This window comes from Megalobrama amblycephala, linkage group LG21 (assembly GCF_018812025.1).
Source record: "Megalobrama amblycephala isolate DHTTF-2021 linkage group LG21, ASM1881202v1, whole genome shotgun sequence".
NCBI classification, from domain to species: domain Eukaryota; kingdom Metazoa; phylum Chordata; class Actinopteri; order Cypriniformes; family Xenocyprididae; genus Megalobrama; species Megalobrama amblycephala.
Window position 1 is genome coordinate 26993815 of NC_063064.1, and position 13656 is coordinate 27007470.

The 13656-nt window shown below is 35.7% G+C and overlaps 1 protein-coding gene across 2 annotated transcripts in view; it reads right to left on the reverse strand.

The window, feature by feature from the left end:
- sort1a (sortilin 1a) overlaps positions 1–13656 on the reverse strand; it is a 31336-nt gene extending 17680 nt beyond the window's left edge. Inside the window, exons 1-2 of one of the 2 annotated variants that reach the window (XM_048172522.1) lie at positions 13248–13656; positions 1670–1729 (exon numbers count right to left, since the gene is read on the reverse strand). In XM_048172522.1, the coding sequence (XP_048028479.1) occupies positions 1670–1729; positions 13248–13502 (315 nt within the window). In that variant the 5' untranslated portion in view covers positions 13503–13656. Of the gene's footprint in view, positions 1–1669; positions 1730–4903; positions 4923–13247 lie in introns of those variants that run through there. The other variant, XM_048172523.1, reaches the window with a different exon arrangement.

Below are 13656 nucleotides of genomic sequence, written 5' to 3' on the forward strand. Positions count from 1 at the left end.
TCTATGAAGATGTTTTTCCTGTGTTCACATATCGAAATTATTTGCACAACTTGGGTGGTTTGTATTCAATGAGACAGATCAGATGACATTTTTATAGGACATCAGCAAGTCAGTAATTTTGAGGTGGCAGTTTTCATTTTTTTATCAAATGATTTGATGCTGTTCACACAAAAATACAATGATTTTTTTGTTAGTGCCACATTAAAAACACTCCTATGTTGTGGTGGGTTTATTACGAGTATAGTAAATTACTTTAACTAGCCCACAGATTGAAGTAATTACAAGAAAAATCATCTGGTGTGACATTATAAGACCTGATGAGGCAGTTTTCTCAAAATACCATTTTGCATGACACACTACATTATACCTCACTCGCAGTATAGTATATAGATTTTTTTTTTTTTTTTTAAAGAAGTCTCTTATGCTCATCAAGGCTGTATTTATGTGATCAAAAATACAGTATACACAGTAACATTCAAATTTTAAACAACTATTTTCTATTTAAATATATTTTTCATTGTATGAAAAATGCATTGAGTTAGAGGAACTTAATAATCTGTAGTATAAACACAAATTTTTAAGTTGATTACTCAAAAAATTAAGTCGCTCCAACTACCAGAATTGTAGCCCTGGAACCAATTAATCTTATCTATTTCAGTTCATAGCACATGCAAACATTTCAAAATTTATTCTCCTTATCCAGTCCTATGCAAAGCATGCTGGGAACTAGAAATCCACTGCCTAATTTCCGAAGTTAAAGACAATTTCATTACGTTACTACAACTTAATTAAAAAAAAAAAAGTAAATTAACACAGAAACTTGAGTTTAAATTACAGACGATATTAAGTTGATGTAATGATCCACATTATTATGTCAACACAACTCAACAAAACTTAAAAAGGTTTAATTAAAACAATAAATTGGAATTTTTAACTTGCAACCATGCATTTATTTAAGTTGTGGTACCAAGTCCCCTGAATCATCTGGTGTGACATTATAACACCTGATGAGGCAGTTTTCTCAAAATACCATTTTGCATGACACACTACATTATACCTCACTCGCAGTATAGTATATAGATTTTTTTTTTTTTTTTTTTTTTTTAATTTTAAACAACTATTTTCTATTTAAATATATTTTCATTGTAAATTATTCAAATCTGAATACTATAGTCTTCAGTGTCACACAATCCTTCAGAAATCTTTCTAATATGCTGATTTCATTCTAAAATGCTAATATGGTGCTCAAAAACATTTCTTATTATTGTTCATTTTGAATACAGATGTACTGCTTAATATTTTTGAGGAAACTGTAAAACATTTTACAGGATTCTTTGAATAGAAAGTTCAAAAGAGCAGCATTTATTTAAAATAGAAATCTTTTGTAACATTATAAATGTCTTTACAGTCACTTTTGATCAATTTAATGCATCATTGCTGAATCAAATTTTTTTTTAAAAATCATACTGACCCCAAACTTTTGAACGGTAGTGTATATTTAAAGAAAAAATATGGGACTAAGTAAAATGAGCTAATAATAACAATAAATTAAAAAAAAAAAAAAATCTACAATTGATCAAAGATCCCATATTTTACAGAAACTTGATGCATTTAAAACTAGATAATTTTCATGCTATGGAACTGTATTCCTGTAGATAATTTGACTCACCCCAGTGCCGTCTCCAACCCAGGCCAGAGACACCGAGCCACTCAGGTCATTGAAGTTATACTGAAAAAGAGACGCAGAGGCATAATGAAATATGACTGCAAATAATCAGTGTAGTTAAAATCTTGTAGATGGGTGATATTAATAATCCCTGCACGGTCAACATGAACTTTTTCCCTCTAAAAATATCCAGCATAAATCAAAACAAATTCAATCTAAAACAAAACAGGTCATTGTTATTAACATCACCGCACTTTGGGCTCTAAAATCTATTTTATTCTAATATTGTTCTCTCTCTCTCTGCCTAATGCAGGTTTGTTTTCAGAGCGCTTCTGTGGTGAAACTAAACACCACAGGCTTTCACTGAGTCCACAGGGAAGAGATTACAGGCTGGAATCTGACTAAAAATATATTAAAAAAGAAAAGAAAAAAGAAATAATAATAATGACTGAAAACAGAGCTCCAAACCATAGCTTTACATAGCTAAAATAAAGAAACATCCAGTACAGAGCAGAAAGTAGTCACACAAATACAACAAATAAAGCTAATATGAGGAAAAAAGTGCTTGGAAATGAAAATGTATTGCTGTATTAAAGACAACAAACAACATTTTATATGCACATTTTGTTTGCAAATGTATGAAAGCTTGTTTCCGCCATGAAATAAAAAATTTTAAAAAAATTGATTTTTGTGTAATTGTGACTTTTCTTCCTCGCAATTGCAAGTTTATATCTCAACAATTCTGACTTTTTTCTCAGAATTGCAAGATATAAACACAATTGCGAGTTATAAAGTCAGAATTGTGTGATATAAAATGTGAGGGAAAATAGAATTTCTAAGAATAGAAAATAGAATTTCTAAGAATTACGAGTGTATATCTCACAATTCTGACTTAAGTCAGAATTGTGAGATATAAATAATTCTGAGAAAAAAAGTCAGAATTGAGAGATATAAACTCACAATTCTGACTTTATAAGACGCAAATGAGAAAAGTCAGAATTGCGTAATAAAAACTCGCAATTGCGAGAAAAAAAGTCTTTATAACTCGCAATAGCCAGTTTAAATCTTGCAATTCTGAGAAAAAAGTCAGAATTGTGAGATAAAAAGTTGCAATTACCTTTTTTATTTTTTATTTAGTGGCAGAAACAAGCTTAAATGCATCAACAATTTTTTGATTTGACAGTAAAACCTTCCAAGTTACTAAATATTTTCTTTGAAGACAAAATCAGACATAAAAACACAATTGCTGATGTACTGTAAAAGTAAAGAGCTATAAAATTAATGTAGATTCATTGCTCAGATAATTTGGAGAGAAATAATTGTGTTAAATCTGTTGATTTTTCTTTTAAAACACAATACATGCGAGTCGAGTCTTAGTGTCTTTTCATCTAGAGAAAAATCAGAAAAGCAGTATATAGCACTTCTTCATTTAATCTCATTACTCTATATCACTACATGAAAATTAACTGAGACATTAAAGAAAGAAGTTAAACTGATCACCAATCAGCTAAATATGTACTAAATTTAAGTTAGTAATGCCTAATAGAAAGCAATGTCTAATAAAAGGCAACTAAGCAAACATATTTACGGTGCTTAATCAGAAAAATCCTGGTGATTCTAGGAAGAAAAACACAAGTGCTAGGATTTATCTGTCCACAGGGAAGCGGAACCATGTAGCGACATGCACACAGAAACCACTGCTGATCCGACAGATGGCTGTGCCGCTGTCAGCCGACCCACACTGCTAGGAAATGTGTGTGTGTGTGTGTGTACGGGCACGTTTAAGAGGACAGGCCCGCTGTCAGTCGAGTGTGTAACCTCCCTTTCAGTTTCACTCGCTGGAATGCGAGACCCAGATGGTGTGTGTGTGTGTGTGTGTGTGTGTGTGTGTGTATGCGCGAGGAACAGAGTGAATGCCCCACATTTTCATCTGCCTCACACACTGAGAACAAGAGAGCAACTGATGTCAAAGAGATTGTAGGAGAGAAAAGGAGGGAAAAGAATAAAGAAAGTCCAAGCACACATACACGGGCTCTTTTCCAAAAGCTAGTGAGCTGCCTGGTTACTTGCTACATTACTTCATAGGCTTTTGCCTCTGATATGGAACCTCATAAGTGACCGATTTGGATGCTCTGAATTGACAGCAATTCCGTGAGTCTTTACATGAAATGCGCAGGAGACTCAATTCAACTAGTTTCGATAGTGTTTGACTAACAGCATATGTATAGATGCTTATTGAGTAAAATATAACAATTGCAACATTCTTAATTAAAATCAACACACCAGACTTTGTCAGCTGAGCTTGTTGCAATGCATTCTGGGAGTACTTTTTTTTTTTTTTTTTTTTGCTCAGTGCTTTCATAGACTTTGGCTTGTAATGTTGTTAACATTTGGAACAGTCTTTGTGTCAGGAGCGTTCATGGTGTCTTAAAATGGTGCCTATGTGGACAGTTCACTAGTTTTGGAACAGAGCCACACATTCCTGGGTGTTTTTTTTTTTTGTGTTTTTTTTGTAATGGGGAAAATAATGTGGTAACAGGGTTGGTTGCAAAATATGCTAAACCTTAAAGGTGCCCTAGAACTTTTTTTAAAAAGATGTAATATAAGTCTAAGGTATCCCCTGAATGTGTCTGTGAAGTTTCAGCTCAAAATACCCCATAGATGTTTTTAAATTAATTTTTTTAACTGCCTATTTTGGGGCATAATTAGAAACGAGCCGATTTCAGGTTGCGGTCCCTTTAAATGCTTGCGCTCTCCGCCCCCTCCCGAGCTCTCGACTCTATCACAGCATAAACAAAGTTTACACAGCTAATATAACCCTCAAAATGGATCTTTACAAAGTGTTCGTCATGCATACTGAATGCATGCGTCGGATTATGTGAGTATTGTATTTATTTGGATGTATTACATTTGATATTGAATGAGTTTGAGGCTATGCTCCGTGGCTAACGGCTAACATTACACACTGTTGGAGAGATTTATAAAGAATGAAGTTGTGTTTATGAATTATACAGACTGCAAGTGTTTAAAAATGAAAATAGCGACGGCTCTGGTCTCCGTGATTACAGTAAGAAACGATGGTAACTTTAACCACATTTAACAGTACATTAGCAACATGCTAACGAAACATTTAGAAAGACAATTCACAAATATCACTAAAAATATCATGTTATCATGGATCATGTCAGTTATTATTGCTCCATCTGCCATTTTTCGCTGTTTTCCTTGCTTGCTTACCTAGTCTGATTATTCAGCAGTGCACATCCAGACGTTCTGCCCTTGTGTAATACTAACTCCCCTTGTGTTATGCCTCAATCATGGGCTGGCATATGCAAATACTGGGGCGTACACCCCGTCTGTTACGTAACAGTCGGTGTTATGTTGAGATTCGCCTGTTTTTCGGAGGTCTTTTAAACAAATGAGATTTATATAAGAAGGAGGAAACAATGGAGTTTGAAACTCACTGTATGTCTTTTCCATGTACTGAACTCTTGTTATTTAACTATGCCAATATAAATTCAATTTTTAATTCTAGGGCACCTTTAAGCATTTAAAAAGTAATTAAAAATAGCTTTTTTATTACAATAGCTTCAATATGAATGTCAAAATAATGACAATAGCAATGCAATTTATTTAGAAAGAACAGTATGCCAAATTGCTGTAAAAGTAAAAAATAAAATTCAATTGAATTTAAAAAAGAATAAAATAAAACCTATTACGAATACAAAACATCAAATTGCATATAGGCACAAGCAAACTAAATGATTAAAATAATAAAAATAAAACAAACAAACAAAAAAATGTTACAAAACATCAAAATGCAAACCAACCATGGAATAGAGTCACAATTGAATACAATCAATGATGTATGATTTTAAAAAGGTAAAGTGTGAAATTTTTCTATGATGCTGGGAGTGCATTGCGTTTTGGTACAGAAACCACTCACAAACCAGAACTGGAATAGATAAAAGTAAAAACTTGATAAATGATGACACCCCATCCACACACATTCAGATCCATTGAGTATCTCATCTACTCTTTTACAGTTCATATGGACATGTTTGTCTAAGGAGGCCTCCACCGCACTCCTTTCTGCGGATCACATACTCTCTGCATTTCTGCAATTCCTCCCAAGCCTCTGGAGATCAATGACCATGTCACAGAATACTCCGTTTCTCACTTCTCCTCAGTGATGACATCATCTTACAATTTTTACACTTTTTTCCTTCTTTTTTTTTCTTTTCTTTTTCTTAAAAAGCAGCCATACAAGGTCCAGGGAAGCAAAAGAACCGCAGCATTTTTGAAACTCACTAGCGTCCAGGCCCAATGGAAATTTGCACTCTCACAATCCAAAGTGTGAACAAAAGTTTCCATGTTACCAACCCAGCCGACGTTCTTCTGATGCAACCCACCTCAAAACAGACCCTGAATGGTACATGTGTTCTAGAGCAGCAAGAACAAGATGTCTAAAACACCTGCTTAAACCCCAGGGCTAGTGTTCCTTCTCAATAATGTGTCTTTGAATAATGGATATAGTGGTTGCCTCTTCATTCCTTGCCATATTTAAACCAGAAGGAAAGAAACATGCTGACATCCCATACTGGCCAACAAAACAGGCTTGCCAAGAATGGCCTGCACCATGCCAACAAGTCTTTCTTAAAGAGTGATGTGAAGACACTGTGAACATTCAATGTTCCTTCAGTTTGGAGAAGACCAAAGAACACATAACACAAAGGAAGGCCCTAAACAAACTCTATGGCTTCATACTACACTTATGGTTCAATTTTGAGTCCACACTTTGGTGATGTAATGCTTTATAGATTGTTGGTTAGTACAGTAGGTTTTCATGCTTAAAAATAAATAAATAAACTGAACACATCAAAATGATTCATTTCTCCTCCTCTATACATACTTGTAGAAAATAATGAGATGGATTACTCAAGGCTTGACATTAACACTCGCCAACCCGATTTCAACACAGTCACTCATACTAGCCACTTTGGCGGGTTGAATTTTACATATAATATATACACTTTTCAATTGTAGTCTTTTAAAAAAGCAACTGAAGTAATAAACTAAGTGCAATGTGTTTTTGATTTTTCAATACATATCGATACTGAAATATCTGAAACGCATTCAATACTCTTTTTCCGCACAATAGATACACGACACCAGCTGCGCTTTCTCACTCTCTCAACTCTTCGACAGTGAGTTGACACACAAACCCGCCTCCCCTCACTCACTCGTTTCATTTGCTCCAGATGAATACTGTTGGTGTTACAGGACTAGAATTTCGGTGTGTGACTGCATAATTTTACTCATTCCTGCAGATTTACTAATTCCTGCGCATATAAAGCCACCTCTCAGTACTAAATTGAGTTCCTTTTCTTTTCTTATTGCTCTTAAACAGTCAATTACACACAAAATAATGTCAAAATGCCGGTCTTGGCGAGTATTCACGTAAACATAGTCAGTTATGTTTTAAGTGAAGGTAAACAGCTGAGAAAGAAAACATGTGTAACAGTATAATGGATCCGTGCGTCAGGTCTTAAAGTGACAGCAGCCTAATATACACTCTAAAAAAATAGTGTTGGTTCAACAAAAAACCAACAAAATTAACACAACAGTTTGCATTATTTTTTTTTGAGTTATGACAACTCTGAGTGAATGCACGTTCCACCAACAAGCTGCATTGAGTAAGAGGAACTTAAAAGTTTGTAGTATAAACACAAATTTTTAAGTTGATTACTCAAAAAATTAAGTCGCTCCAATTACCAGAATTGTAGCCCTGGAACCAATTAATCTTATCTATTTCAGTTCAAATCAACAACTATCATAGCACATGCAAACATTTCAACATTTATTCTCCTTATCCAGTCCTATGCAAAGCATGCTGGGAACTAGAAATCCACTGCCTAATTTCCGAAGTTAAAGGCAATTTCATTACGTTACTACAACTTAATTTAAAAAAAAAGTAAATTAACACAGAAACTTGAGTTTAAATTACAGACAATATTAAGTTGATGTAATGATCAACATTATTATGTCAACACAACTCAACAAAACTTAAAGGGATAGTTCACCCAAAAATGAAAATTTGATGTTTATTTGCTTACCCCCAGTGCATCCAAGATGTAGGTGACTTTGTTTCTTTGTTTCAACACAAATGATGATTTTTAACTCCAAACGTTTATGCACTTAATACACCATTATGTCCAACTGCGTTCAGCACTCGCTTAGTGAGGTCTGATCGCGCTCTGACAATGGCAGTGATGTCTCGCGCATAGACTTCAATAAGTGCTAGACATCACTTCTGCTGTCAGAGCGCGATCAGACCTCACTAAGCGAGTGCTGAACGCAGTTGGACATAGTGGTGTTTTAGAGGTAAAAAATGATATAAATACTGTTCGTTTTCTCACACAAACCGATCGTTTCGTGTCTTAGGACATCAATGTGTCGTCACGAGCCGCAGGGTTTAATTTGGATTTGTCTATGCACGTTTTTTCCACTCTTATTGTTAGAGTTGCCATTCACTCCCATTATTTGACTGACAGACGGCAACGTTTGGAGTTAAAAATCATCGTTTGTGTTCTACTGAAGAAACAAAGTCACCTACATCTTGGATGCACTGGGGGTAAGCAGATAAACATCAAATTTTCATTTTTGGGTGAACTATCCCTTTAAAAAGGTTTAATTAAAACAATAAATTGGAATTTTTAACTTGCAACCATGCATGTACTTAAGTTGTGGTACCAGGTCCCCTGAATTACTTTTTGGAGAGCTTGCTGCCAAATTATGAGATACAATTAAAAATATATGGCAGTTTCCCCTATGGTATTAATGTCAAAATTGTGGCCAGTGAAAATGCTGAGTGGCTAGTAACTTTGGAAAACCACTAGGCACAGTGGCTGGTGAGCAAAAAAGTTAATGTCAAGCTCTGATTATACTTATTTTATTCTATTGACAGCCATAGTTTCTCGATGGTTTATACATCTAACAGTACTCTAATGGTGTACTAGATATGTGGTGAGAGGCAAAAGGTTTTTTAAAAGGGGGGTGTTATCAAAAAAAAATTTGAGAACAGTGCTAACTGAGATTTTTCGGGTATATTAGAATTCCTTAGTAACTGCCACAGTAACACAAGAATACTCCACACATGCAATGCACTGGCCAAGTATTAGCATCTGTGTTTGTGTATATGTGAGTATGTGTCTGGCCTAAGGCAATGGTATGGTACCCAATCCTAATTGGTTTTGTGGTAATCCTGGCCAGGAATCAGACTCCTTGTATCCCCTACCACCATTAAAGGGCTTGCAAACTGGTCACAGGTCAACGGTGGATTACTAAAGTCTGTTTTCACAAAGTTGAGTGATACAATCAACCGATGGCCCAGTGGGGATATTTGCAGAGAAAATCCATCCTGCAGGGAAAGAGCCGAATAATATTAAAGCACATCTGCTCTGTTAAGACTTAGAGAGACCACCTGAGCATGGAGCCACTGAAATCCTCCAGAACAATAACATTCAGACACGGCAGACATGCTTTTCCAAGAGAAATATCTGAAATATACTGTATAATGGCAGAAATGTCTAGAAAACTTCAGTATACACTCCTACTCCTTTTCTTAGCTCAATAAGTCCTCTCCAGTGGACATGTTAGAGCCATGAGGAACATTGTTTGGGCTTCTTTTCTGGCATCTCACCAACCCTGAGCATTTCAGAGAGGACAGAAAACATTCTCTGTACATTCTCCCCAGGACCGGGAAGGGGAAAAACCTGGACGTCTTTCCCTTGTGTTGAACTGGTAAACAGTTTTTGAACCCCAAGTCCAGCCAAAAGAAGCTTTAGACTTGATCCAAATGGCTTCACAGTCTGAGGACCAACAACAAACATGACTTCATTTCTTTTCTAGACAGAAAAAAAATTGAATTTGGGTTTAATAAGAGACACGTCGCAAGTCAGTCCCAAAATAAGTGCTGTTTAGACAGGTGGGCAAATGCTAACACATGATTCAAAAACATGCACAAAAATATCCTGGAACCAAGATCTTAAAAAATGTTTTCCTAACTGGAATGCCACGCCGAAATGGGTAAGAGGTCAGCAGTTCGTTAGATGGAGCCGTGTTTGTGTTTTCATTGGACTCACATAAATAACTCCCTACTGGCACAACTTGGATTTAAACATCCAGAGCGGAGTCTTAAAAGTCTTCCGGCCTCCAAAAGAGCATCTCAAATCATTAAAATGCAAACTTCATGCGAACATGCGTACCGTTATAAGTTCTCGCAGACTTTATTAGAAGAAACTACAGGCAGTTGTTAAAAAGACTTTATTGTGAGCTTGTAAGTTTTCTAATTGCTCTGGCAGGTCATAAATTCCATCGGGTAGAAGACGATCAGCAGCCAGTTTTCACGTCGACCAACCACAGACTCTTGCACAACACCGTGGTTGCACATTTTGGACTGAAATAGATCTGGAATATTATACCTCAAACTTAGCGTCCTAATTACTGCTTTTTGGATCATAAACATGATGCTTCACTGATAACTAATTATATTTTATCCATAAATTATCAGTAAATAACTGGGTAAATAGCTAGTGTTCATTGCAGTGCTGAAATTCTTTTGGATATCATTGGACACAATAAGTTAGTACATTTAGAAAGCATATCAATGGCAAGTATTAAAGGATTAGTTCACTTCAGAATTAAAATTACCTGATAATTTACTTACCCCCATGTCATCCAAGATGTCTTTCTTTCTTCAGTTGAAGGTTTTTGAGGAAAACATTCCAGGATTTTTCTCCATATAGAGGGCTTCACTCAGGTTCAACAGGTTGAAGGTTCAAATTGCAGTTTCAGTGAAGCTTCAAAGGGCTCCACATGATCCCAGACGAGGAATAAGAGTCTTATCTAGCAAAACGATCAATCATTTTGTATATAAAAAAAAAAGTATATACTTTTTAACCACAAATGCTCATCTCGCACTAGCTCTGCGATGCGCTACGCATTGCATAATCATGTTGGAAAGGTCACGCGTGATGTAGGCAAAAGTATCGATCCAGTGTCTACAAAGCGAATGTGCAAAGACTAAGTCAAACGCTCTTTACAAAAAAAAAGGTAAAATAACGTTTTTCGCCCTACCGCGGTACTTCCCCCTACGTCACGTGTGACCTTTCCAACATGATTACGTAATGCGTGACGGATTGCAGAGCAGTGCAAGACAACCATTTGTAGTTAAAAAGTATATAAATTTTTTTTTTTTTTTTTTTTTTTTTACAAAATAACGCTAAATAAGACCCTTATTCCTCGGCTGGGATCATGTAGAGCCCTTTGAAGCTGAACTGAAACTGCAATTTGCACCTTCAACCCATTGGTAACTGTTGAAGTCCAATATATGGAGAAAAATCCTGGAATGTTTTCCAGGATTCCAAAACCTTAATTTCTTTTCGACTGAAGAAAGAAAGACATCTTGGATGACATGGGGGTGAGTAGTAAATTATCAGGAAATTTTAATTCTGAAGTGAACTAATCCTTTAAACTTCCTGGAATGACACCTTAAATCATGCAGCTAGTTGGAAACTTTTCTATGCAATTTGGTGAAACGGGTGAAAAAGCCATATCTAGAAAGCAGAATGATATAGATACTTATAAAAAGTAAACAAAATTTCAGCAACCAAAAATATTTAGTTGAATCAATGATCAATGCCTTGGTTGATGATTTCAGCCCTTCAAAACTATTTCACCCAAATATTTTCAGTTCCTAAAATTTGAGTGACTTTTAAATAATGCTTTTCAGCATCTATTTTGTGTACACAACTTAAATAAGCTACAACAAGTAAACACGTCAACAGTGTAGGCATATTTCCAAACAACCAAAAATTATGTTAGAGTAGCAATATGTAAAATTTGGTCAACTGAAATATCAAGAGGTGACTCATTGCTGAAGAACTTTACTACAACAGTTTTATTTATCACAAGAGAATACGACAACCTGAACAGAGCACCAAGTTCAATTACTCATTCAAATTTAATAACCAAAACCTTTTTTTTTGGTTTTGTGCATCAATTTCGGTGCATCACTAATAAAAAATGTGGGATTCAAAAGTCTAGTTGCAAACATTCTAATCAAACAAGCAGTTTGGAAATACATGCTATTAAATCCCCACCTCAAGAGTGGCCTTATATAAACATTTTAATCATAATAAACGGTCAAAACTGGCTCGAACTACAGGAACTTTACAAGTACTGTTGGAAGGAACTCTACAGTACATGTATGCATGCAAGCTGATGTTCAAGACTATCCAAACAGGTGTTAAAAGCCCCGAAACTGAATTTAACAAGATGTTTTTGAGAGACGTTGCCTCAAATACTTTTCCCACTGTTGTCATGCCCCAAGCCTTTTCCCGTTTCAGAAACATTCCTTTCTTGGAGGAAGCATTTCACTTCAACAGTCATTTATGCTGGACGGAATGTGAGAGGACGAGAGCCAAAAACACTGGCCATAAAAGAACTGGCTCTGTGTGCTTTCTTAACAACAACAACAGTCTTTCTCTATCAGCACTTAGGCTAAACTCATGGCCGGTTGCCTTAGCTTTCCCTGAAATGTCAATGTGCTCTGTATTTGAATAAATAGGGGATGCTTCCCACAGAACAGGACTGATATGAAAGATATAGATTGGCATACATGTAGCTTATCGTTTACCGATAATTCCTGCCAAGCGAGAGGTCACGCCAACATCTGGTAAAATGTAATTGATGTGCTCGGGGGAGAGAGTTAGATAAGAGAGATTTATTAGAGGCAGCATGTTTATTGACTTCTTAAGGGTTTGTAATCAACCATGGGCCACTGTAATGAATGAGCTTGGACTAGATCTAGTTAAGCAGAATCACCTGACCCATCTGGACATAAATACAGGAGAAACACATCGCAGAGACATTACAAGCACATGAAGAGGATGAATGCATTTGTTCTCTTGGCATAAAGATGAAATCTGTGGAATGTCTTAAAGGAACATCAAACACAAAGACTCTGGCCCGTCCATCGTATTATAAGGTGATACATGTTGAGTGATGTTTTTAATCAAGCATATGGAAAACTTCACAAATATCATTTTATTTGAGGGCTTGTTTTCATACACTTCTAAAAACGTAATAAACATTAATAATTCCATTAGAGACATGGAAGCCTTAAAATGCTGGTGTGGTGCGGCAATGCTATGTGGCATTTGACTGAAAAAATAACATTCACTTGCTGAGAAAGGTGATGAAGGTACATTATTAGGTAATCTCAGACCAGAGGCCAGTAGTATGATCTCACTTTTGTGATTTATGGTCCCTAGAAATTTAGGAAGAGCTTCCAAAGGAGGAAAAAATCATCCTCAATTCTACTTATAAAAAAGAAGAAGAAAAAAGAAGAAGAAGATACTAAGTAAATAAAGAGACTTAAACTTAATAAACTTAAACAAGAGAGAAAAACAGAAATTAAAATCATAAAATAATAATGATATACACAAAGTTTTCCTTATATTATGTGCCTATACTAACTGTGATGTGAGTATAAGGAGTAAGAGATGTTTTGACCTACCGTATGAGTGTTGTTTTTTAACGTAGACTCATAGCCGTGCAATGATTCACATTGATTTTGTACGGATTCTTCACCCCTTTTCATCCTGACATGATCCGGCTGCTGTAAATCTCTCAAACTGAGCAGATTTCGTGATTTGTGACTCTTTAGAAACATGGTTTGCTCACTCCTAGAGCTGCTGGGTCTCTCTTCAAAGTCCATGCAAAGAGCCACTGAGAATAACACAACCAAAACCCAGCAGAATACGGTGCTCATGGTTTCCGTTTAATGTGCACAAAATTCTTCTGCCTAAATATCCATAAATATCAGGTTTATTGGTAATAGAAGAGAACATGCAGTGTTTACACTCTGACGCATGTCTGTAGAGAAGCCGCTCTTCGCACTGCTAAACTCACGGATTGTTCAAGAT